Source organism: Mustela putorius, unplaced genomic scaffold, assembly GCF_011764305.1.
Source record: "Mustela putorius furo isolate JIRA1106 unplaced genomic scaffold, ASM1176430v1.1 tig00003863_pilon_pilon_pilon, whole genome shotgun sequence".
NCBI lineage: Eukaryota > Metazoa > Chordata > Mammalia > Carnivora > Mustelidae > Mustela > Mustela putorius.
Genome location: NW_025422015.1, coordinates 30,474,423 through 30,501,266, shown reverse-complemented (window position 1 = coordinate 30,501,266; position 26,844 = coordinate 30,474,423). Strand labels below are relative to the sequence as shown.

The window sequence follows — 26,844 nt, the reverse complement described above, 5'->3', positions numbered from 1 at the left end:
AAATAAAGCCTACCACAGAGAGATAGGAAACCCTTCCTTAGCAGATCTTTAAACATTTGGCTCTGACAATGGCATCCTGGTGAACTAATTCAAGTCCCCAGAAGTTAGTTTCTGCATAAGCTGTAGAGGTCACTGGCTTAGAGGTTGTTAAAGTGAGAACAAGAATTTAGAGCCTGAGAGACAGAACTTAAGAGAATTTTCTTTTTCCCTTCTCTTCTTCAGTGTGGAATATGATTAAGTTTCTTCTCTTGGGGACATTTTGGAGCTTTAGAAATATTCTAAAAATCTTGAAAAATATGTTCCAGTACTTTTTTGAGTTGAAATTAAAATTTTTCACCTTTAGTTGGAAGGAATTTAGGGTACTGATAATACTACCACTTAAAAATATAACTTAGTTTAAAAAGTTACATGCTTTTTAAAATGTATCTAAAGGAATCTAAATACCGTACTGATTTGATAACCATCATCATCCATTCCACTTCTCCCAAAGAATTTTATCCTACTTTTATTATGTGTGAAAGTCCTACACTGAAGATAGTGTCCTACTTCTCTGCAACTAAATTTGAAATTGTTTCCTATTACCTTAAGATTCTAAGCATTATAAAGAAATTTGTGTCCAGTTATACACAGTTCATCAAAACAGTATGATTATCCAAACCATTTTCTCTATCATGGAGTTAGATTATTTCTACTTCATAAACAGGGTGGCTGTGTAACTGAATTCTGATAAATAAATCAGAAGTGATGTACAGAACTTCCAGGTCTGGTTTGTGAAAACCTCCCCTCTGCAATCCTCCTTGCTCTTTTACTCCTCCACTAGCCTGATGCAGAGGAGTATATGGCTTCAGAGTATACATTCAAGAAGGAAGAAATTTGGCTTCCTGAATCACTGCTTAGAAGAGAGGCACCCATCAATCTTGGACACCTATTGTAGACTTCAGGTGAGTGGAGAACAAACTATTATGTTCTGCCTTCGGGTTTTTTTTGGGGTGGGGGGATTGATCTTAGTGTTCACTAATACTCAAATTTTGGCAAACATTAAACAGTAAAATTGTATGAGAAACAACATTTTTAGTGGCCTGAACAGGTCTTGATTGGGGGGAAGGAGTACTTCCCCAATTTTTTTGTATCTGAAGCTGAAGATTATCAGTGTAAGCATCATCAGTTTCATTCCTTTTTGTTTTTGTAAGTGTACAACTCTTAAAAACTTTGTAATACAAAAAAGTGTATGATGGAAGGAATTTGGTATAGCACTATCAGTCCTTTTAACTCCTTCATAACTATATGCTAGAACTATTGTATTTTTTAATTAGTTACCCACTGGTGACTTAATTAGATCATCTTTCAATTTCATCAACAGCAAAAAAACCCAGAAACTACCTTAATTGCAAAAGTATTCTGCCCCCAGTGTCATTCTTTCTCACCAGTATTTAAAATTTTGTCTTTATTGGGTGTTTGAGAGTTTATCCAGTGCCTTAGTAATGCCTTAGATTCAGAATGCCTAAGAGATACATCTTTGTTAAATGTGGAAAGTGATTGTTAAGAGAGGGATGATGCCCTGATGTTCTTAAGGCATCTTTTCAGGCAGATCCAAGTTCAGGAAGGAGTAATAAGGAAATTGAAGATCTGGACACTGATCTCTAATACCTCTTGCTTACCAGAGGAAGTCTCTGTACTGTCTGGAAAACAAGTACCACAGTATGAAGACCATTAATTTCAAGAGTGTCCCCTATCTTCATCCTCATTATAACTTTCTTTCATTTAAGGGGGGTGGTTGTAAGTATCGGCATCAGAAATCACGTAGAACAGAGCTGAATGTTCTTTGAGTGTGTCACCTTGTTTTTCATAGGGATGGTATACTCAAGTGATGAGGCTTAAAAATGACAATAGTCTGCAGACTGGGAAGATGATGAAATGATATTTGTTGTGATGAACATGTTACATTTAAGAATTAGAGCCTAATGTTCATTTCAAGCACACATGAAATATTTTTTGAGAATTGGTTGCATATTAGGCCATAAAGCAAATCAGAAAATTTCATGGAATTGGTATCAAACAGACTAACTATAATACAAATAAATCAGACCATTACAGTTACAAGGAGTACTGGCATGGTATTTTGTGGAGTGACCTTCATTTGGGTTTACTGTTTTCCCATGATTATAGGAGTTAATGGGTTTGGGGTAGAAAGACCACAGGGGTGAAGTGCCGTTTTTACCATTTATCAAAGTATCTTACTATTTTTTTCTCTGGAGAACCCTAATACACTTAAAAAAAAAAAAGAAACAAAAAGCTCTCTTTATCTTACATCTTAGAACATAGAAAATCAAGGGTGTAAGAATGGAGAATCTGCCAGTAAATGGGGATGCTTTTAGAGCTGTTACACGGCAGTACTAAAAGTGTTCTGGGCTGGCCAAGTAGTGACAAGTTGAAAAACATGTTAGGTCTTTTAAAAATTGGTAAATTGAAGCTAATCAAAACTAAGCACTTTTGCTCTGCAAAAGACCCTGTTCAGATGGAAGAACAAAGATACAGACTAGGAGAAAATATTTGTAAACTACGTACTATCTGATACAGGATGTATATCTAGAATATTTTAACTCAAAATTCAACAAATTGTAACAATAAACCATCCAATTACAAAATTGCCAAAAGGCATGAATAGACATTTTACTGAGGACCTACAGATGGCAAATAAGCATATGAAGAGATACTCAACACCATTAGCAATTTGGGAAAGGCAAATTAAAACTACAATGAGATAACACAATATTTCTATCAGAATGGCTAAAATTAGTGATACCAAATGCGGGCAAGGATGCAAAGAAACCGAACGGTTCATTTATCAATGGTGTGAACATGTCAGAAGATGGCAGTTTCTTGTAGAACTAATCATTTAGCCTGCCCTCAAGGATTCTTCTAATTACGGGTTCCAAAGAACCACTGAGTAGTATAGGGGCGCCTGGGTGGCTCAGTGGGTTAAAACCTCTGCTTTTGGCTCAGGTCATGATCCCAGAGTCCTGGGATCGAGCCCCGCATCAGGCTCTCTGCTTAATGCGGAGTCTGCTTCCCCCCACCTCTCTCTGCCTGCCTCTCTGCCTACTTGTGATCTGTCAAATAAATAAATAAAATCTTAAAAAAAAATATTACAAATGAAATGATACTCTATGTAATCTTTTGGGATTGGCTTTTTAATACAGTAGCGTACTTCCTTGGAGATCCAGTCAAGTTGTTTTGTGTACCAAGAGTTTATTCCTCTATTTATTGTTTAGTAGGTTCAAGGTATAGATGTAGGACTGTGTGTTTAAACATTTCATTTAAACACAGTTGAAAGACTTTTTTGGTTTGTTTCCAGTTTGGGCTACTGCAAATAAAGCAATAAACATTCCTGTATAGGTTTTGTGTGAACATTAAGATTTTTCTGAGTAAAATGCCCAAGGCTTCATAGATACTATCTTGCTTATAATATTGGAGAAATCATGCCATTTTAAATGAATTACTGAATAAAATATACCAAGCCTTAGTAACATACGGAATAGAGTACTTCATTTCTGTTTGTTGTTGTTAAGGAACTTTTTTATATCCTCTTGTGTCAGAAAGCATCCATTTACAACTTAGGAAAAAATGCCTTTGGACACAGGTTAAAATTATTCTCCAAACTAAACTGGCCCATCTATTAAAGGTTCTTTAGGAGAACATGACTTGAATTACCTGAGATCCAATTTCATGGGTTATTTACAGACGACCAAAACGGTGTAACTATCACCTTTAAAATAATACAGGTTTTCAGCAAATGCAATGGACAGTAAACCCTGTTTCGGGTTCCTTTATACAGAAGAGAAAAAGTAGGTCTGAGTATATATAGTGACCTAAATTTGAGTTGCTAAAGAATTAGTACACCACACACTTTCTCTGAATTCATTTATTTAGAGATAGAACACAGCCATTCAAAATGATGGAACACAATATCAACACACAGAATAAAGTTGGGGAATTAAGTTGAATTGTTATCTTTCATTTACATTAATAAATACCTTAAAAGAAGCAAATATAGATTTTAAGATTATGACACTAGTTAAACATACACAAGTAACTAAGTTTCTAAGTTAACTGTCATACTGCTTGATTTTCAGGTTGAAAGACTATAATAAACTATATATTTCAATTAAATGGCAGCAAATACAAAAGCATTTTAAACATCTTCTGAACCTATGGTATAGTATACTATAAGCAGTTTATATTCTATAGCATTCCATCATTCTCCTGGCCTCGGTTTATGGGTAGAAGGCAAGCTGGACACCAGCAAATCACATAACAAATTCACCACCACTAATGAGGTGTGTAATCTATTACGCATGTATTTTGAATAGAAGTTGTTTTTCAATGCCAAAGAAATGCCAGCTGTTTTTGGGAAACTTGGGATTTCCTAGCCTGGTCACTGATCAGTTATCTGAGCTTCAGTTTTCTTCATTTCTAAAACGAAGGCTTGGACTAGATTTTATCTAATTTATCTCCTGAGGCTTAGTCTATACTACAGTAATGTCCTGTCAAAAGTTTACTACCTTCGATTTTAATGAACTTTCAAAGTACACCTTCTAACCCACGATTACCTTTTTCAAAAGCTTTGTATAAATCCTTCAGAGTACCTAACATCTCCATTGAACCTATACTTTTGCTTATGTTATAATGACTAAAACAAAGTTGGTATGTTGATATGAAAGGCCATCCCTACCCAGGGAAGATTACAACCTAACTGGGTATTCAAATTAGTAACCCACTATCCCCAATCTTTCTGTGAAGCCTCTGTCTCTTAATCTCCATCATAATTTACACTATTGTCCATCAAACACTCCCTACCTGTTTAAGTTCCTTATCTTCACATCAGGGGAAAAACCTGAAAAGATTTTTCAAACAACCAGCATTTAAGTCACTTATTTATACAATTTTACAATAGCCACCTTCTTTGCAGTCTCTTGTAGAGCAAGGCATCAAATATTTCAAAAGGCAGCCATACATTTCCTTTTATACTTTCTAAAACAGCTTAGGGACTAGCACAATTTAAAAATCATACTGTCAAGAAGCAGTTTTGTTTTTACTCTTAATTTCACAGGCACAGAAACTAAGGATAAACCTAACAACGTCCACTTTTCACCACCAGACTCCTATCTCTCTCCCTTTGTAATTCATTCTAACACACTTATCAATGTGCATGGCAAAAATACAATGATAAAATGACAAGCAATAAAATCTAGTTCATGCCAGAACACTGGAGAAGTTACATGGGAAGCACACACATACACAACTTTACAAAAGTTTGGAATACTGTTAATCTCAAACAAGCAATGACCAAAGTGGGACTTTCATGCCAGAAGTCCTGTTCAATCAAAATCACGATTTGTAAGAACAAGTGGTGCCACTAGTGTCCAAACATACAACACAATGCCAATCCAACTAGAAGAGATTTTCACCCATACTGCTGTCCACTGACTCTTCATCTCACGAGAAGGCTCATACCTAAAATTTAAGAAAAAAATAAAAGGGAAAGAGAGATTCAGCCATCACGCTACTTAACTTTACTTCGAGGTATTCTTTGTATAGTTTGTGGTAACAGATACACAATTGTTGAGCTAATCTGTTGCTCTGCTTGTCATACTACTTTAGCAACTAATGTGAAGGTAAAACTTAAGAATTTCTTTTAAAGGAGTAAAGGACATTGGCCTTCTGAAGTAGCTCTTTTACTAATACTCGGGTTCTTTATATATAGGTCCCCACTTTCTGTACGTTTGTTAGGCCACTTTGCTTTTACAAAAAACCTGTATGAGTAAAGTAAATGGCTTTTTTCTTAAAAGCAAAATTTCTCTTTGTGTTTCTTTCAGTCAGCAAAAGCAGGTACTAGCATAAGCCTTTAATAAAAATGAAGTAGCATAATGCAAACTGTAAAAAGTAGGGGGAATCCTGTACTTCTGGCTTAGCAGTCATAAGACAACAGGGAAATGGACTGTGATGCCTGGTTAATAAGTAAGATATTGTTATAAAAGATTTATCAATTCTAGGGCCACCTGGATGGCTCAGTCAGTTAAGCATCTGCCTTCTGCTCCAGTCATGAGCCTGGAGTTCTGGGATCGAGTCCCACATCAGGCTCCTTGCTCAGAGGGAAGCCAAGCCTGCCCCTTGGCTTGTGCTCTCTCTTTCCCTGATAACTAACTAACTAACATATCAATCCTATCCTGTATAAAAAAAGTGTCATCTATTCCAAGCGTATATTGGAACCACTCTCTCACCTTCAGCCTTTTCAGATTTAAGAGATTCAGAAGGAAATACATTCCAAATTTAGCTGGTTTTTGTACAAATGAAACATACCAAAAATATTTTTTATCTAACGGTTTCTTTTTTTTTAAAGATTTTATTTCTAAGTAATCTTTACACCCATCATGGGGCTCGAACTCATAACCCAGAGATCAAGAGTCACATGCTCCTCTAATGGAGCCAGCAGGGTGCCCCAATCTAAGGTCTTAATGTTTGTTATCTGACAGCCAAAGCTGTGAATTACTGAACACTACTACATGGATTCTTATCACTTAATATGCTGCAGTGTAGGACTTTTTAAAAAAATGCTTATTTTTCAATAGTAAATGTCAGTAAAGTCTGCTCTTAAAATGAAGAATAATCTGTTATTAACATGGTAATTTCTGTAAAAAATGTGTAATTTCATGAAGCTTCTGATTTTAATCTCTTCAAGATTTGGAAGTATTTCAATATTAATGCCAAAGCAAGGAAGTAAAGTCTGCACTTCTTATACTGATCTCATTCATTTATATGTAAATTTTGAAATACATTGGAGGATCAAAAGTACTTCATACCCGTTTTACATACAATACAATGATGAAAAACATTGAAATTTCCACATGCAAAGTTTTCATGAAATGTACTTACCTGTACCAGTTGGTAAGGGTCATCATGATATAAAGTGAAGCCAAGAAAAGCATGAAATGAAAGAAGGAATAACTGTAAGTAACTCCATCCCTTTCATTATCTACGGCTCGGTGGACATCGTCTCCATCCTCCAGTGATCCATCACTTCTGGCTCCACCATCTTCTATTAATGTTGATTCATCACTTGTTAGAGTCAATTTATTAACCTGACTGTTGTTTGAAGTACGGATGCTGCATAAAAGACAGGAAAGAAGGAAAAGGGGTATTTAAAAAACTGATTTTTAAATGAATGGCTAGATTTCTTGTTAAAAATCCACAGTTTTTCTTACCTTGAATAAAACACACATAATAAAAAGAGGATCAGTCCTATAATTCCTTGAGCATGCCACCACTGGACAGACTGCCCCTCCTTTGGGACAGTGTTTGTTGTATTGTACCCAATTATGCTTAGTAGACTTGGATTGCAGTTTGTTTCTGTAATGTAAATTAAGGTCAAATTAAAATGCCAGACAGTATAAGAAGTAATTTATTTTGGGGGACCTAGTTAAAAGTGTTTTTATTTTCTTTTTTATTTTTAATTTTATGCCCTTGCATATTCAAAAAATTTTCCTGGAAGAAGGCACAAATACAAGAAAAACGTAATCTGAAAAACTTGTATTTATTGATAATGATACCTTTTAAATATTACAGTGCTAACTTTATAGAAGTGCCCAGAAAAATGTCCAGAACGGAGATGATATTAAGCTCTAAACTGATCAAGAAAAAGGTGAAATTGAGATGAGCTCTCATAAGTATAATAAAACCCTGGTACAGTTAGGAATAAAATTCAGGTGTTCTAAATGAAGATTCAGTGGCTTTTCCTACTATATATTGTAGGAGAACAATACTGACTTTATGAAATTTATAAACTTTGGTCAAAGTACATTGCTATGTAGACAAGGGAGCTTACACATAAAATTACTAGTTAATTAGAATTTTAACAAGTGTTTTGTGGAAATGTCCAAATAAGTCATAATGACCTAATCCATACTGTTAACTTTTGTAAGAAAAAGTCTGTATTCACTAAAGTATCCAAAATGTTTCTCTCTTCCACAAAGTCAGGTATATCAACTATCATCTTATGATGAAAACAATCATTAATTAGGGGGAAAAATAAGACAAAATTGATTCTTAGAGCCATTCAGATAAGAGTAAGCTCTAAAGCAAATTAATAAAAAAAATTTCTAACGACTTAATACCTGAACAAAAATAATTCTTTTCTGTAATACTAAAAACAGCCTTCATCAGGACACCTGGGTGACTCAGTGGGTTAAAGCCTCTGCCTTCGGTTTGGGTCGTGATCCCAGGGTCCTGGGATCGAGGACCTGCTCCCTGTCCAGCAGGGAGCCTGCTTCCTCCTCTCTCTCTGCTTGCCTCTCTGCCTACTTGTGATCTCTGTCAAATAAATAAATAAAATCTTTAATTAAAAAAAAAAAACAGCCTTCATCCCACTATTGATAAAGCATCTACTGAGTTTATAAACTTGAAATCAGATTCAGATAACATTTTGTAATTTTAAGTAAAAGGCACCACTTCTTCCTTTTCAAAATCAGTAACTAATTTCTTGCTCATCTGCTTCACCCCAAATGATTTATATTGGCTTCTTAATCTCATGGAATGCAATATAACTGGCCTATAAAGAGATTCATTAGAAAGCCTAATTATATTCACTTGCAAGGTACTCACAGACAAAAACAGTATCTTAATTAGTTAAAAGCAAAACTATACTGCTTAGCAATGAATCAAGGAGCATTTTAATAGCTTTTCTAATACACACACACACACACCCTCTCTCTCTCTCTCTCTCTCTCTATATATATATATACACACACACACTACCATAAATATGACTGTTCAAATTAGGTATATTTGTTATAATTTTCATATGATTATAATTTGTTACTAAAAGAAGCAAAGTGAAAAAAATACATAGCAGTACATCAAATATGAAAATGCTATTATTTCCATACTGTTTTCTTCTAGAGGCTTATTTTTCTTTTTTAAAGATTTATTTACTTATTTTAGAATGAGAGAAAGAGCAAGAGAGCGTTGGGTGGCAGGGGGGTCTGAGGGAGAGAAAAGACTCAAGAAGACACTCTCCTGAGTGACCCAGAGATCCATCTCAGGATGCATGAGATCAAGGACCTGGGCCAAAAATCAAGAGTCAGATGCTTAACCCACTAAGCCACCTAGGCACCCCAGAGGCTTATTTTTTAAATAGCTTACTTTCACAAAATAATCATCTATGAAAAAAAAAAGTTGCAGAATTCATTAAAAAGAAATAAGGGGCGCCTGGGTGGCACAGTCGGTTAAGTGGCTGTTTGACTCAGGTCATGACCCCACGTTCCTGGGATCAAGCCCCACGTCGGGCTTCCTGCTCGGTGGAGAGCCTATTTCTCCCTCTCCCTCTGCCTGACGCTCTGCCTACTCACACTCACTCTCCCTCTCTGTCAAATAAATACAATCTTTAAAAAAAAAAAAAAGACACTTCTCTTGGGGCGCCTCTGTGGCTCAGTGGGTCAAAGCCTCTGCCTTCAGCTCAGGTCATGATCCTAGGGTCCTGGGATCAAGTTACGCATTGGGCTCTCTGCTCAGCAGAGAGCCTACTACCCCGCCACACCCCTGTGTCTGCCTCTCTGCCTACCTGTAATTTCTAGCAAATAAATATATAAAATCTTTAAAAAAAAAAGAAAGAAACCCAAGCAAACAAAACATACCCGGTTCATTGGTCATAGCAGACCATGTCAAATACATTGTGTAGACTGTGATTACTGAAGACTGTAACAAACCAGATCTTGGTTGTGATTCCTACAAAGAAAAATTAAGACAAATATTCTGACATCATTCAAGATTTAGGGGAAACTTAGAAAAATGGAAGCTTCATTAAAAACTAATGATATAAAGATCATACTTGGATTTTTGGCAGAATAGACATTACAGAAGCACCAAGGCAGAGGAGCATGTTGACACTGATGAATGCTTTATTTTCTGAACAACTGGCTGGATGAGTATAATAAACAAAGAATAGGACGATAGCAACTAAAGACAGCAGATAATTCAGAGCTGTAGCTGATAACAATGCTGTGAAAGAAATATAATTGGACAATTAGAATGTATCACGAATATTAGGAGTTAGGCATAGGGCTCATTTTAAAAACAATCATTCAAAACGTATTTTAAGCAACTAACACGGTCTGCATTATGCAGGCTATAAGAGCAGAGAAGAGTATTTCTGAACTTTATCACAGTGATTTTACACTCCTTACACATAGCTCACTATAGTATTTTTAAGGACAGTAAGGTAACATAAAAAATTTCATTAACAGTAATAGCTCCATTACAAACACTTTCACACACAGTGGCCTTAATTTTCAAAATACAGAAAAATAGAAAATTACTTAATGTTAAGTCCATAAAACGCTTTCCTGTATTAACTAATTATTTTTTATTAAAAAAAAAATTTTTTAAGTAGTCTTCATGCCTAATGTGGATCCCAATGCAGGACTTGAACTCACAACCCCGAGATCAAGACCTGAGATGAGATCAAGTCTAATGCATAACTGAATGAGCCACTCAGGCACCCCTTAACTAATTATCTCTTAAAAAAAAATTTATACATAACAATAAGTCATTATTATTTAATAAGACAACCCAAGTTTCTTGTATGTAAATTAAAACACACAGTGTGTTTTTGTGCTAATGCATCCTTAATATACAGGTGTTTATGCAGATATGCCTGCCGGGATCCACCCAACAAATATTTACTGAATGCCTGCAAAGTTCTAAGCACTGGGGATACAACAGGAAACAAAACAAACTCTTGCATTAGATTTGCATTAAAGAATGACGTGTTCTATAAAAGTGAATTTTCCAAATGACTGAAGCTTATTTCTTTGGATACTAAACTCTATTTTAACCACTGAGATCAAATAAGACAAACTAGCTGTGAGAGAAGTATCAGGCTAGCAGATAAGAATGAATATAGCTTTCAATCTGATTTAAAATATTTAGTGGAAACTCTTATCATTTCACATAAAAATTTATATTTATGGCTGCTTTTGAAAGGAATCAGAAAAAATTCAAGCAATACTGAGCCCACATTTCCACAAGGCAACTACTGTATGAAACTGAGCGGCAGCTATGCACCTTAAATAAAATACAGTCATCACAGTTCTGTTTGCACAAGGATTGCCTATGCACTTTAACCTGAGTCTCTTCCCTCCTTTTCATCACCTGGGGCAAGCAAATGAATTCTGATCCCTGTTCTGCAGTATAACCACTGGACTCAAGCTCATCATTACAAATAAAACAGTCACAGTACTTTAAGAACCCAATTACGTGTTACTGACACAAAAAGGCATCTTTCCACTTATATAAAAAGAAATGTTCTAGAGTTGCTTTTTATATTTTTTCTGCATGCTGATGTTTATGAATTATGCCACTGTTTATTTCTAGCAGTCCTCGTCCCTTTAGTATTTTTAACCTGCTGTAAAATAGGAAATTATGCTGTAAAAACTACATACTGTCAGTCATAGAACACAGCCTTTGCAACATCTATTTTAGCCATTCAAGGTTCAATGTCTGGATTATTTTCTGGCTCTTAGGTATGTTCTTATCGATTACCTAAAAACTATTTCAACAAGTAAAGCTGTTCACACAATGTGGTAAGATGGCACTTATAAACTTTTGAAGTAAACACCACTTCACAAAAACATCATAAAAATCTTTATTTCCCTAGTCTACATATATGCTCTCACCTTCCAAGTTCACCTGTCTTGAAGATGCTCCAAGAAAAAGCTTACCTGCATACCAACATCTTGAGTTCCCTTCTTCCATTTTTTCAACCCATGATTCATTCCATGAATGGGCAAAATCAATAAGTAAGACTAGCTGTATGAGGATGAAGCAAAAGGCACCTGCCATGCCTACATAAAACCACACTGAAAGAAAAAAAAAAAATACAAATCACTGGCTGGTTCACTTTTTATTATTTCACCTTTGTAATCACAATACACAAAAGGAAATATTTTATACAAATGTCTTGATTTTGCCAACAAGAGGAAAAAACAAAACAAAACAAAACAAGTAGTGTTACAGTTCCAAGAAGCAGTTATCTCAGTTTCTTTATAAAATATAAACATCACACAATTATGAAAAGATGTACTACCAGTTGTAAAAGTTCCTTCGGGAATGAAGAAAGCCCCAATAATAATCGCAATTGCTGCAGCAAATTTAAAGAACCAAAATCTGAAAGAAATAGAAATATAGTTTACTAATACAGATTCACTCAATAAATAGTTTCATATATGAAATCTTTTAAGAGCATGTGAAAAAAAGTTTATGTGACTGTTTAGGACTGTTTTAAAAAAGAAAGATAATTAATTCACTATGAGAAAATGAGAATATTCTATATTCACAGGTTTACTTTAAATAATGAATGGGTAAGTGAAATTTAAGGAAGAAAACAAATGAACAAAATAAAAAAGACCCAAAAAACCCAGACTTTATATACAGAGAACAAACGAGTGGATGCCAGAGGGAAGGTGGGTGAAATAGATAAAGGGATTAAGAGTACACTTATCCTGATGAATGCTGAGAAATATATAGAACTGTTGAATTATTATATTGTATACCTGAAACTAACGTTAACACTGTATGTTAACTTTACATGAATAAGAAATTAAAAATAATATGTGAAAGAATAAGGTGCACTATACAAATGAACAGGTTTTATAAACACATGATAAATGCTCCATCCAAAACTCTGGTAATAAAAAAAAACACTAGCTTTTAGGACATCAGCATCTTGATGGCAAAGAGCCTATTTTTTGGTTCCCCTGTTCTTAACAACTAATTAGGCTTCCAACCATTAACAGAAGGGTCTCTGTGCAGCAGAATATGAGATCAAGAAACATTTAAGAGGAAAATCATCTCCAGCACCTGTGTATTTGGTAATAGGCAGACAGACTCTGGTATGGGCTGCAGAACTAATAAACACCCCTAACCCCTCCTACCTTTTCCCAGTTGGGGAAAACCTAGACTGCTGATGTATGCAAATACCCATGAATGAGAGACAATTTATAAAAGTCTAGCTCTCCTGAGGGAAGATTCCTGCATGGCCTGTATGTGTGTCAGGGAGATGAGTTTCAGTGCAACAGAGAGGGGAAGAGAAACTTTATCAGTACCACCCCTACACGATGGCAAGAGAGTATGGACACTACCTGGCAGCAACCACTCCCCTGGGGCAAAAGGAGAACTGTTGAGTGACAGCTACTCCAACCCTGTGGGACAATTCTAAAGAAACCCATTTCTCTCCAGAAGCACCCAGATTATGGAGGCAGGACCTCCATGACTAAGGGGGAACAGGAAATGGGGAAAGCAGCAGCAAAGAACATCAAAAAGCATTAAAGGAACACAGTTTCTGCCAATTACATTCAGGATTTAAGCAGGAAATATGTTCACAAGTCTCTGGGAGATCCTCAGCCAAGGATATTTCTGCTGGCTGTGTGGGACTCTAAACACCTGGAGTACTAAACCCACTCTGCAGCCAGCTCTCTGTGTGTGCTCCCAAGTGTGGCAGAAAGAGCCAATCCAGAAATGAGAAGGGAGGGAAGGGAGAAACCAGAAACTTCAGCCATAGTGCCACCTTCTGGAAAACAAACAAAAAAAGACTTCCAGTAGCCAGTGAGGTGAGTTTTTTTAAGAACCCGAGAAGTCATAAAAGCTTAAGACTTCTTCCACAAAAGGGAGCAAGAAGTATGCAGCCAGTGTATAAATACAAGGTCACAGAGAACTCTTGGGATCAAGAGTACACCGCATCTGAAGGCAAACAAACAGTAGAGACTTGAGTTATCTGCTACCTCAAGCAACAACACAAAACTATAGGGAACAAGAAAACACTCCCATCAACAGAAGATAATAATCCAACAACTGAGCTCAAAGGCACAGTATCTTGTAATCTAGTGAATAAAGAATAGCAGCTGCTTTAAGGAAACTCTATGAGCTACCAGAAAACACAAAAAGACAAAATCAGGAAAAAAAAATACATGAACAAAACGAGAACTTTAGCAAAGCCAGAAACCGTAAAAAAAAGAACCAACATCTGGAGCCGAAGAATATGATGAAAGAAATGAAAAATGCAAGAGAGCACTTGCAGCAGGGTACATCCAATGTCCAACAGAATCAGCGACCCAAAGAACACAAATTTTGAAATACCCCCATAAGAGTGAACAGAGGAAAAAAGAATGAAAAAGAGTGAAGCCAGCCATTTGATCTATGGTATTTAAATATTAGAATAATTAGTGTTCCAGAGGAGAGGAAAGAAAGAAGGGGGGAAAGTTTATTTAAAGAAGTAATGGAAAATTTCCCAAGCTTGGGAAGTATTATACACCTGAGTTCACAAATCTAATAAATTTATTACTGCTATTATCTCAATGCAAAAGACCCTCTCTAAAACACAAACTGTCAAAAGATGGAAGAAAAAGAATCCTAAAAGCAGCCAGAGAAAAAAGGATCTTAATCTACAAATGATCTCCCACTAAGCTAGCAGCCGACTTCTCAGCAGAAATTCTCCAGGCCAGGAAGGAGGGCAAGGACACATTCTAAGTTTTGAAAGAAAAAACTGCCAGCCAAGAATATTCCTTCTACCAGTCATCCTTCAGATATGAAAGAGAAATACTTTCCCAGATAAATAAAAGGTGAGTGCTGAGTTCTTGGGAAAAAAAAAAAAAAAAAAAAAGATTGGTGACAGTCCAAGCTTAAGTGAAAAAATGCTAATTAGTGATATGAAAGTGTATGAACATATATAACAGACTGGTGAAGATAAACAGTAAGATTTAGGAAACTAATTCTATAATATGAAATGTTAATATCTAACTATAAAGGCTAGTAAGAACTATTAAAAAACTACACTATGTTAATACATAATATAAAAATTATTAAACTGACATCAAAACTCTAAAAGGGGAGGATTAATTGGATAGAGCTTTTGTATACAATTGGAGTTAAGCTGCTATGCTAACAGCTTAAAATGGCCTGTTTTATCTAAAAGATGTTTTAGATAAGCCCCACAGTAACCAGAAAGGGAAAGCCTACAGTAGGTTCACAAAAGATAAAGGCAAACAAGAAGCAAAGAACACCAATTTACAAAAGCAAGCAGAAATGGAGGAAAAAGAAACAACGGAAATACAAAACAATCAAAAAGCAATAAGTAAGGTAACATTACTAAGGCCTTACATACCAATAATTATTATCAATAATTATTACCCTAAATGTGTATATGACTAAATTTACCAATCAAAAGGCATGGTGTGGTTAGATGGATAAAAAACCAAGACCCAACTATATGCTGCATAGAAAACTCACTTCAGATTTAAGAAGTCTCCCAGGCTCAAAGTGAAGGGATAGTAAAGGATATTCCATGCAATTGGAGAGCAAAAGAAGTAGGGCTAGCATACCTATATCAAACAAGAAAACTTTAAGACAAAAAAGGTAACAGGAGGGATGCTTGGGTGGCTCAAGTCAGTTAAGCGTCTGTCTACCTTTGGCTCGAGTATTCCTGGGATCAAGCCCCACATCGGGTGGGCTCCCTGCTCAGCCAGGAGCCTGCTTCTCCCTCCACCTGCTCTGCCTGCCGCTCTCCCTGCTTGTGCTCTGACAAATAAATAAAATCTTTAAAGAAATAAATAAATAAAAGGTAATAAGACAAAGAAGGCTGTTAAATAATAGTAAAAGGGCCAACTCAATTCTCCATGAAGATACAATCATAAATATATATATACCCAACATTTGAACACTTGAGTATATTAAGCAAACACTAACAAAATTTAAGGGAGAAATGGGTAACAGTAACAGTAAGAGACCTCAATACCCCAAACTTTCAGCAATGGATAAATCCTCCAGACAGAAAATCAACAAGGAAATGCTGGATTTGAACAATATGTTTAGGCCAAATGGAATGAACACATTTAAAGAACAATCCATCCAACAGCAACAGAATACACATGCTTCTCAAGTGCATACGGAGCATTCTCCAGCATGAAGAGATCACATGATAGAACCCCAGAAAGTCTTTTTAAATTTAAAAAGACTGAAATCATACCAACTTTTTTTTTTTTCCCCAATGACAACAGAATGAAACTAGAACGGAAACCTGGAAAATTTCCAAGCACATGGAAACTAAACAACACACTCCTGCAAAATCAAGAGATCAAAGAAGAAATCAAAAGAGAAATTATCTCTAAACAAATGAAAATAGAAACAACATAATAAATAAAACATACAGGACACTGCAAAAGCAGTTCTGAATGGGTGAAGATATTCGCAAATGACTTATCAGATAAGGGCTAGTATCCAAAACCTATAAGGAGCTTTTCAAACTCCACACCCAAAGAACAAGTAATCCAATCAAGAAAGGGGTAGAGGACGTGAACAGACATTTCTGCAAAGAAGGCATCCAGATGGCCAACAGACACATGAAAAAGTGCTCAATATCACCCGACACCAGGGAAATACTAATCAAAACCACAATGAGATGCCACCTCACACCAGTCAAAATGGCTAAAATTAACAAGTCAGGAAATGATAGATACTGGAGAGGATGCGGAGAAAGGGAAACGATCCTACACTGTTGGTGGGAATGCAAGCTGGTGCAGCCACTCCGGAAGACAGCATGAAGGTTCCTCAACAAGTTGAAAATAGAGCTACCCTATGACCCAGCAATCGCACCACTGGGTATTTACCCTAAAGATGCAAATGTTGTGATCCGAAGGGGCACTGCACCTGAATATTTAGAGCAGCAGTGTTCACAATAGCCAAACTATGGAAAGAACCTAGATGTCCATCAACAGATGAATTGATAAAAAACATGTGTATATATACATCATCTTAATATATATTATATATATATAATATATTATATATATATAATAATAATAATAATTTGAGACACAGGATGGGGTTCTGGGGGGAAAATGAAACAAGATGGGATCAGGAGGGAGACAAACCATAACAGACTCTTAATCTCATAAAACAAACTGAGGGTTGCTGGGGGGAGGGGGGTTATGGAGAGGGTGGCTGGGTTATGGACATTAGGAAGGGTATGGGATATGGTGAGTGCTGTGAAATGTGTAAACCGGACAATTCACATACCTGTACCCCTGGGGCAAATAATACACATAGGTCAATAAAAATAATTAGTAAAAAGATAAAAAAATAAAGAAAATAAAACCTGCATTAAAAAAAAAAGTTCTGAGAGGAAGTATATAGTGAAAAATGCATATATAAAGAAAACAGATCTCTAATAACCTTAACTATATACCTCAAGGACTAGAAAAAGCGAGGCCAAAGTTAGCAGAAGCAGGGAAATAACAAAGATCAGAGTGGAAATAAACGTGATACAGAACAGAAAAAAAATAAAAAAGATCAATGAAACCAGAGCTGGTATTTCAAAAAGATAAAAGTGACAAACCTTTAGCTAGACTAAGAAAACGAGTACTCAAAATCAAAAACAGGAGACATTACAACCGATTTTATGGAAATACATTCATAAGAAACTGCTTGAAGAATTTTACGTCAACAAATTGCATAACTAGAAGACACGGATAAACTCTTAAAAACATACAACCTATCAAGATTAAATCAAGAAAAAGAAAATCCATTAAAAGATGGGCAGAGGAACTCAGCTATTTTTCCAAAGACATACAAATGGCCAAAAGGTATTTAAAAAGGTGCTTAGTATCACTAATCATCTGGGAAATGTAAATCAAAGCCATTATGAAATATCATCTCACACTTGTTAAACTGAAATGGCTATCATTAAGAAGACAAGAAGTAACAAGTGTTGACAAGGATGTGGTGAAAAGGAAACCCTTGCGCACTGCTGGTGGGAATATAAACTAGGTCAGCCACGATGAAAAACAGTATAAAGTTTCCTCAAAAAAAATTAATATAAACTACCATATGATCTAGCAATTCCACTTCTAGTCACATATCCAAAGGAAGTACAAACAAGATACCAGAAAGATACCTGCTCTCCCATGTTTATGGCAGCATTATTCACAATAGGCAAGATATGAAAACAACCCAAGTGTCTGTCAATGAATAAAGAAACTGTGGTATAGACAGATACACAATGGAATGTTATACAGCCACAAAGAAGAAGCAAACCCTCCCATTTGCAAGGACATATATTAACTGTAGACATTGTGCTGAGATAAGCTGAAGAAAAACAAATACCACATGATATCACTCATAGGTGGAACCTAGAAAAGCCAAGCTTGTTCATTGAGAAAAGAATTCTCTATTGAGAGTAGAATGGTTACCAGAGTATGGGGTATGTGGGGGGCGAAACTGGGACAGGTCATTAAGGGGAACAAACTTGCAATAAGTACATAAATCCTGGAGATCTAATGCACAGCTTAGTGACTGTAAGCAGCAAAACTGTATTACAGACCTCAAAGCTGCTAACTGTTCTTACCCCAAGAAATAAGTAATCACTAAGTGACATGACTGAGGTGTTAGCTAACCCTACAATGGTAATAACACTGCAATATACAAATCTATGAAATCAACATTTTGTAGGTGCTAAATCTACAATGTTATATGTTAATTATATCTCAATTAAAATGAAAACACATGTAAGGAAAATGGTTAAGTGTGCTACAAGCATGCTACTTTGAGTAGAGTGTTATCTCAGTGAATAGCTGTAATAGCCGTTCTGTGATGCACGCTGAAAAGTGTTTAAAAACACATTTAATAATTATAGTTGTAAAAGTGCAAATAAACAAATACCAGTGACTACAAGAACAAAATAAACAAAATAAATTCAACCTGGCACAATGTATTTTTCACTACCATTTGTATTTCTCACTTGCTCATTCTTCCTGTCTTAATAATAAATAAGCAACAGCAAATATTCAAAAAAAAATTTTTTTTAATTTATGGGAAGAAAAGAACAGATAAAATTCAAAACATTCAAATTAAGTACCGGAAGTGATGCTCTTCATTAAGGAAGATTAGTAAAAAGGACCCTAAAGTTTTTTTCTAGATTGTCTACTACAACCAACCATTTAGAAAATCACCCTGCTGAGGATTAAAATTTTTCATTTTGGTCGCACTGTAGTTCTAAGTAACCAAGTTCAGTTTCATGTAGTAGTAACACTGATCTACCAAGAACTACAAGGAAAAGGAAGAATGAATTCCCTGTTATTAGCAACAGATATGGCAGTTCCCTGCCACCTTTTAAAATTTATTTAGAGGGAAAGAATGCACAAGCAGGATGGACAGTGAGAGAGGGAGAATTGCCAGTAGACTCTACACTGAGTGTGGAGCCCGAGGCGGGCTAAATCTCATGACCTTCAGATCATGACCTGAGCCAAAACCCAGAGTCGGGTGCTCACTGACTGCCGCACCCAGGTGCCCCAGTAAATCCTCTTTTTATCATGAACTATAAAACATCATGCATCAGAGATTATACCAATAAATGACCCAAGGTTACTATTTAATATTTATATTTCTAAAATCTGATATTCTCAGTAAAGACAAAAAGATATTTTTACCTGGTCATTCATGAATAACAAATCTGAAAATTGCATAACTTATTTTATAGTTTCTGTAGACAAACTAAAATAACTGAGAAAACACCACCTAGACTTTTGTATTATTCAAAGACATACCCATTATGCACTGCAGCTCTTGGATCACTGCTACTCTTCACTTTGATCATTAGGAGAGAGAGGAGAAGATAGAACATAGCCAAGCCAAAGCACAAACGGTACACAGCTTTATAGCCAACCAAAATATTACAAGGAACAATGCCTTTTTCATTTTCACAAAATCCAGGAATCTAGAAAAAACAAAGAGTTTATGATGTCGAATTTTTTCAAATAAAGACAAGTTCTAGGTAATCAGATAGTTTTCAGGTTTAGAAAACAGAAATATGCTTTACAGTTTCTGCTGAATATGTAAGCAAGGTAAGTCTGGAACATTTTCATCAGCTAGATAATTAACTTTCTTTTCACTTTTTTGAACCCATGATAAACTATAAACTGATCCAAAACTGGATGTTTATTTTGACTTGCAGACTTAGTCCAAATGTCCTAAAACTTGCATTCTCCTGTGATATCTCAAATATCTGTATAAGAAAGAAATACAATCAATAAAAGTTCAAGGAATTATAAAGTTAAGTCAGCTTCTAAATACCAAGGAAAACAACGATAGCTTCTTGAAGCCAATGTGACCTAAATACATTTTGAGTTTTGTTCTCTTATTCTACAGGTGTTATTTTTGATAATGAATTGATCTGGATTAAAAAATAGCTGCCACTGATTTATTTTAACTTAGAAATCTGAAAAAAACTGGATGGCCATTACTGAAAGTCACACTGGAATCTGAACACACACATACAAAAAACAAAACAAAAGGACCTTAAATGAAATAAATGGGAGCAATCCTCAGAACCACATACACTACTACTACATATGAGAACAAATTTCCTCTAGAAAATGTTAAAGCAAATGGATATGCCAAATATGACTGTTAATTTGTGCCTTTAAAACCAAGAACTTATAATTGTGTTTAAGCTAATGGACAGGCACTACTTCCTTTTGCTAGCTCCTGCACAGTCTATAAACCCTTTCCTGGTCTCACTTAAATCTCACCTTTCCAACCCAGTGTAAGCCCTAGGGCAGTATATACTTACCCATACTCACTTGCAACACGTACACAACTAGACATCCTTAATTATCCCACTCCCTTGTGTGGTAGCAGGACACTACCTGGCAAATTCCCATCACTAATTAGTCAGGTTAAGATCAGTCAGGTTAAGCTAGTTCAGTAACAATCCCCAAGTATCAGTGGCTTAAAACAGCAAATATATAGTTCTTGCTCTTGTGCATGTACATAACTGGTTCTGATAGTCACTTCAGGAGTCCAGGCTGTTGGAGAAGCCACCATTTCAAATGATGTACATGTTGTGACAAATTGAAAAAAGGAAATCTTCTATCAGTAAGTAGAAGCTGATAAGTATTTCTTCAACTCACAACTCACTGATGAATAAGTATTAAAGACATGGCACTCTAGGAAATGCAAATCATTGATGACCTTCAGAAAGCAGAGAAGCAGAAACATTTGGTGATGAGAATTAACATCTACCATCTAAACTATTTAAAACCACAGTCAACTGGATCCATGACAAAACCTTATGTCTTTTGCTTATAGCCAAGGATGACATTAGCTGGTCATCCACATTTACTATGTACAATGCTAGCTCTTTTAAAATCGTAATAATCTCATTTTCCAAACTTTCACCATCTTTCCTTATCCTAAAGCCAACATCAAGCAGATACTGTGCTTTAAAACGGAGGTCAACTGCCATACTATCCTTCTCAACCCCAAATTTTCTGTTATCATTCGTCTTGTCTTGGTGGAAAGCCAACTTTTGTAACTTCTCTTGATCACCTCCTCCCTCTCTCCCCCATACAGATTAAAGCTCATATCAAAATATAAATGACTAAATCTCATCCTTAACTCAGCTGCCCTCTGAGACCATCATCTTTGTTACAAAACTCCTCGAATCAGCAGTTCCTCACAGCTATTTGGGTCTCCTTCCACTTCTAATCCCAGCACTCTAAAGAAATCACTTTCTCAAAACACTAATGATATACTGGCTGTCAAATACTTTCTTCCTAAGGTCTGCACAACAGGGCATTCACCTGTTTCACCCCTTTTCATTGTTCCTTCTAAAGCTCCCTTTTCTCTACCAACCCCTTTCAATAACAGCTTTTGTAAAAGTTACAGTCTGCTCACTTTGAATGGTCTTCTTCAGCATATGCTGCCATGGTTTCAACTTTCATTTCCATTCCCAAAACACCTCCAGCTAGGATTTCTTTTTTGTTACACACTTTTTTGTTACATACTAATTCCTGTTAGATACACACACACACTTTCTTGAACACCTATGTGGTGCAATATTTCTAAGTCAACGTTTTATAAACTAAATGAGTATTTTCCTCATTTCCTTTTATAACCTGACTCCCTGAAAATAAATTTTTTTTTTTAAAATAAAACACATCACCCCCATTCCCCACCAAGTTTCCTGCTAGTTGTCCAGAATCAGAATCTGGGTATTATGTATGACTATCACTGCCAGTTTTCAAATCCAGATTCAGTTAATTCTACATTCAGAAAAGCTACTGCTGGCCCCCTATACAATTCTTGATTACACGACTAAAAGAGCCTCCACATTTAACTACCTGACTTCTAATTATTAGACCAGTCTTCCTAAAGCATACATATTCTGCTCAACAAGCTCTTTATCCTCACTTTGCTTCCTATTTTCAATCTCTGCATATAAAAGTTCTCATTCTTAGAATGTTGCCTTTTCCATGAGACCCAGAGTTCTGATATTTAACTGGTTAGAATTACTTATTTCTCCTTATTACCACAGCACATTTTCTGTACAACCATCACAGAAGTTAAGCTTATATTAGTCTTACATTGCCTTTCTTTCCTAAAAGACTATTAGGATTACTAAAACTGGAATTATAAGTTATCTTACTTTGTACATTACAATTTCCAAAACCCAACAACTGGTTTTAAGCATACTCATTACAGGTTCAGTTAATCAATTAAAACAAAACAAAACAAAAACAAAAACAAAACTAACCTTATTGAGTTGTTCTTCCATTCCTGGTATCAGCATTACACAAGCTACACACACTCCAACAAGAAGGAAAAGTGCATAGATCAATCTAGTTACAGTAGAGTTGTTTCCACTAGGACAGCATCGACACAGCAAACATGGGGCACTGCCACATAAACATGGTATCTGGGGAAAAGAGTATTAAAAATTAGTATGTTTTAAAATGATACACTGAGAATTTGTTTCACCTACTCAAAAAAAAAAAAAAAAAAAAAGACTGATGTTAAAGTAATTACCAAGGAACAAAATGTATTCGGTTCACATGTAATTATCCACAACTTTCTATGTACTTTCTGTGTAAAGATGGGCCAAAGTCAAAAATAAAAGTGTTTGACCACTAAATCAATTAAAATAAATCAAATCAGCTAAAACAATGGGAAAAAAAAAAAACCGCAGCAAAGTTCAGCAAAAACAAACAACCCTGGGATAATAACAAGCCCATCTCTGGCTCCTGTCCTCTAGCCCCCAGGTATCATACTGGTGAATTCACAAAATTCTGAGAATTCTCAAATACCCCAGAAGAGAAAAAAAAGGGAATTGGTATCCTTATCTTTTCCTCTTCTGAGATGGTAGTAGTGAAAACAGTGAAAACTGAGGCTAGCTAACTTTCTCCCCTGGAACTCCACAGTAAACTACTGGAATATACCAGGGAAACCGGGTAATTCCCTCACCAGGAGAGATGAACACTGATTAGTGAATCTGCCAATATTTCAGAAAGGTTAAGCATTAAGTGTTCTCACAAGGATTCACCATAACCCTGGTTGAGCTCCCCATACTACCAGACTTCAGAAAGTTGGACAGACTAGTATATTCCAAACTTAGAGCTGCAGCTCTGGGGGGAAAAGTCTCAGAAACCAAGGGAAGGGAGTATGGCAGCAGTCCTACACACTACAGCAACCCATATAATGCAGAGACAAAGCTGTTTATAGCAAGCTTAAGAAAGAAAGAAATAAAAGTCATAGCAACTATGCACACATACTCTAGCAAAAGAAATAAATAAATAAGCACAACCCTCAGGGAAGTGGAAAAAAGGATGAGGGAGAAACATTCGAAGAATCCTGCCTGAAACAAAACAAAACTTAGTAAAAGGAAATTCTGTACAAGCGTTTTACCTAAACTACAGAAAAATAACAAAAAGCAAATGTAAGAGTTCAAAACTGGAATGGGAAAAGAATAAAATAAGATAATGAAAAAAGAAAGTCTAACAAAGAATACTATCAAGGAACAAAACAGACACAGCTGAAAATAAAATTACAAACAGAAAAAAGGTTGAGATAATTACTATAAACTTAGGTCATGATGGGAGTTAATAGTGACCAGACATACTATACTGCCTTAATCAATGGAAAAAGTTAAACAAAAAAATGGTTTTTCAGACAATTAATAATAGGCAATACACGACAGTAATTTCTGAGAAAGGAAACAATGTGAACTCCATGACTGAACTGATCCATCTTTCTGCTTGGGGAAAGCTTCCAGAACAGGGAGGAGAATCTAAGCAGGGGCCAGCAATCCACCTGAATTAAGGAGACAACTGGGAGCTGGAACAGAATAGGTCACTCAGAAAAGTAAAGGCAGCTAGAGTTTACAGGGCAGAATCCTGGAGAAAAGAAAGCTACAAAGTGAGCTCTGGAAATCTGCAGAGGCTTTAACTTGAATCTTCAGCAAAGCACTTCTCACTGCAACCATCTGAATAAAATACCCAAGGAGGGGAAGAGATGGTATTCCCACCAGCCAGTGTAAAAACCTTGTAATCCAAGAGGCAATGAGTTATAGGCTATTACTCAGAATAAAAGTAAGGCATAAGATTAAAGGCTACTCCAGTCTCGCTTAACAAAGCATAAAGGAAACATCAAAAACATCAAATTTTCTTTAAGTAACTCACCTATGCCCAAGAACAAAGCCTCCAATATTTTCTTTTTAAAATACAAGTACATCCAACTCCATGAAAATAAAATTTACAATACCTGACATCTAATAAAAATTTGACAGTTATGCAAGAAAGTAGGAAAATACAACTTTTTTTTAAAGGTTTTATTTACTTATTTGACAAAGAGAGATCACAAGTAGGCAGAGAGGCAGGCAGGCAGAGAGGCAGGCAGACAGAGAAGGGGAAAGCAGGCTCCCGGCTGAGCAGAGAGCCTGATGTGGGGCCTGATCCCAGGACCCTGGGATCATGACCTGAGCCGAAGGCAGAGGCTTTAACCCCCTGAGCCACCCAGGCGCCCTAGGAAAACACAACTTTTAATAAGAAAAATCAATCAGTCAAAATAAATCTGATTAAACACAGATGACTGAATTATAGACAATGGCATAACATTACTATTTTAACTGTACTTTATACTCTCAAGGAATATGAAAGATTTTAAAAACCCCATCAATATGTTAAGGAGAGCCATAGAAGATAATATAAAAGATCTACACAGAACCTGTAGAAATGAAAAATAAAATAAACCAAAAAATACTAATATACTGCAAAAAAAGATCAGTGAACCCCAAAACACAGCAAAACAAGTGAGACAAAAATGCTAGGATAAAAATGAAAAGAGCAACGTTGACAACTTCAAGCTGCCTAATATAAGTGAAACTGGAGTTCTCAAAAGGGGAGATGACCAGAAGAGTGCTACTGAGGAAATAATTGTCAAAATATTCCCCAATTTAATCAAGATTATAAATTCCCAGATCCAAGCTCAATGAAATTCTAGAAAAATAAGCATGAGGAAAACCATAACAACTTATACCACAAACAGCTTAAAAACAACCTTAAATAGAGACATATTTAAAAAGCAGGCAAAAAAATTAAGGTTTTTATATATATAAAAACAAAGGAATGGGTCAAATTTAATTAAACAATGGCTAACATTAAAAAAAACCACAAACAGGGCGCCTGAGTGGCTCAGTGGGTTAAGCCTCTGCCTTCAGCTCAGGTCATGATCTCAAGGTCCTGGGATCGAGTCCCGCATCGGGCTCTCTGCTTGGCAGGGAGCCTTCCTCCTCTCTCTCTCTCTCTCTCTCTCTCTGCCTGCCTCTCTGCCTACTTGTGATCTCTCTCTGTCAAAGAAATAAATAAAATCTTTTTTAAATAAATAAATAAATAAAATCCCCACAAACAATAAAATTTTAGGCTCAGGGAAAGTCTTTCAAAAATGAATGTAATATAAAACCACTTTCAGACAAAGGACAAAAGAATCCAAAACTAGCAGACCTGAACTACCAGAAATGTTGAAGGAAATCCTTCAAGCAGAAGAAAGATCAGACCAGACAGCAGATCTATATAAAAGGAATTAAGAACAATGCAAATGACAAAATACAAGGAAATCCTTTAAAGGATAATTATCCTTTTATTATGTTCAGTTAGCCACTTACAGTACCTATCCTTAGTTTCTGATGTAGTGTTCAATGATTCATTAGTTGTGTTTAAAACTATTAAAACGATTAAAACTAAAGCAAAAATACTGTGGGTAGTTATAACAAAGGTGGAAGAAAAATAATATGATGACTGCAAATAGCATGCAAGAGGAGACATTCAGGACATTCAACTTTATACTACTGCACGATTATTAAATTGTAAGTGGCATGACTGAATGAATGAATGAATGAATGAAAACAGATTGTAGAAAGTTAAAAATGAATAATATACACCCTAGAGTGACTTCTGAGAAACTCAAGGCAAAGAAGTATACTAGTAAAGCGATGGAAATAAAACAATACTAAAAATGGCTAATTAACGTAAAGTAAGGCAAAAAACAAAACAAAACAAAACAAAAACCTACAGAAAACAAATACACAAACACAAAATAGAAAAATGGTTGATTAAAGCCCAAACATAATCACACTAAATGTAAATGGCATAAAGACTCCCAACAAAAAGGCAGAGACTATGTTAGGTAAAATCTTGAGATCCAATTCTCTCTTCTATAAGAATCTTACTTAAATATAAAAATGCATATAGGTTAAGAGTGAAAGAAAGAAAAAATAAATACCATGCTATAGTAGTACCAGACTAAATTGATTTCAGAGCAAAGAACCTACCAACGTTAAGGAGGGACACTTCATAATGAAAAGGAGACATACATGGGTATATTCATGGAGGAGACCACTAATCCTACATATTTCTACATTTAATAAGAGAACTTCAAAATACGCTAGGGAAAAACAATAAAACTGAAAAG

The 26,844-nt window shown here is 35.7% G+C and overlaps 2 protein-coding genes across 3 annotated transcripts in view; one reads left to right on the top strand and one right to left on the bottom strand.

Annotated features, from left to right (window-relative positions):
- HSF2 (heat shock transcription factor 2) overlaps window positions 1-2,998 on the top strand; it is a 36,493-nt gene extending 33,495 nt beyond the window's left edge. The window contains exon 12 of one of the 2 annotated variants that reach the window (XM_045066410.1): window positions 821-2,998. In XM_045066410.1, coding sequence (XP_044922345.1) covers window positions 821-825 — 5 coding nt within the window. In that variant the 3' untranslated portion in view covers window positions 826-2,998. The remainder of the gene's footprint in view (window positions 1-820) is intronic. The other variant, XM_004740104.3, reaches the window with a different exon arrangement.
- A 909-nt stretch (window positions 2,999-3,907) lies between these two features.
- The window catches only part of SERINC1 (serine incorporator 1), a 35,374-nt gene continuing 12,437 nt past the window's right edge, over window positions 3,908-26,844 (bottom strand). The window contains exons 2-10 of the mRNA XM_004740105.3: window positions 22,637-22,798; window positions 19,647-19,816; window positions 12,140-12,219; window positions 11,775-11,912; window positions 9,884-10,053; window positions 9,690-9,780; window positions 7,263-7,407; window positions 6,934-7,164; window positions 3,908-5,514 (exon numbers count right to left, since the gene is read on the bottom strand). Of these exons, the coding sequence (XP_004740162.1) occupies window positions 5,379-5,514; window positions 6,934-7,164; window positions 7,263-7,407; window positions 9,690-9,780; window positions 9,884-10,053; window positions 11,775-11,912; window positions 12,140-12,219; window positions 19,647-19,816; window positions 22,637-22,798 (1,323 nt within the window). The 3' untranslated portion in view covers window positions 3,908-5,378. The remainder of the gene's footprint in view (window positions 5,515-6,933; window positions 7,165-7,262; window positions 7,408-9,689; window positions 9,781-9,883; window positions 10,054-11,774; window positions 11,913-12,139; window positions 12,220-19,646; window positions 19,817-22,636; window positions 22,799-26,844) is intronic.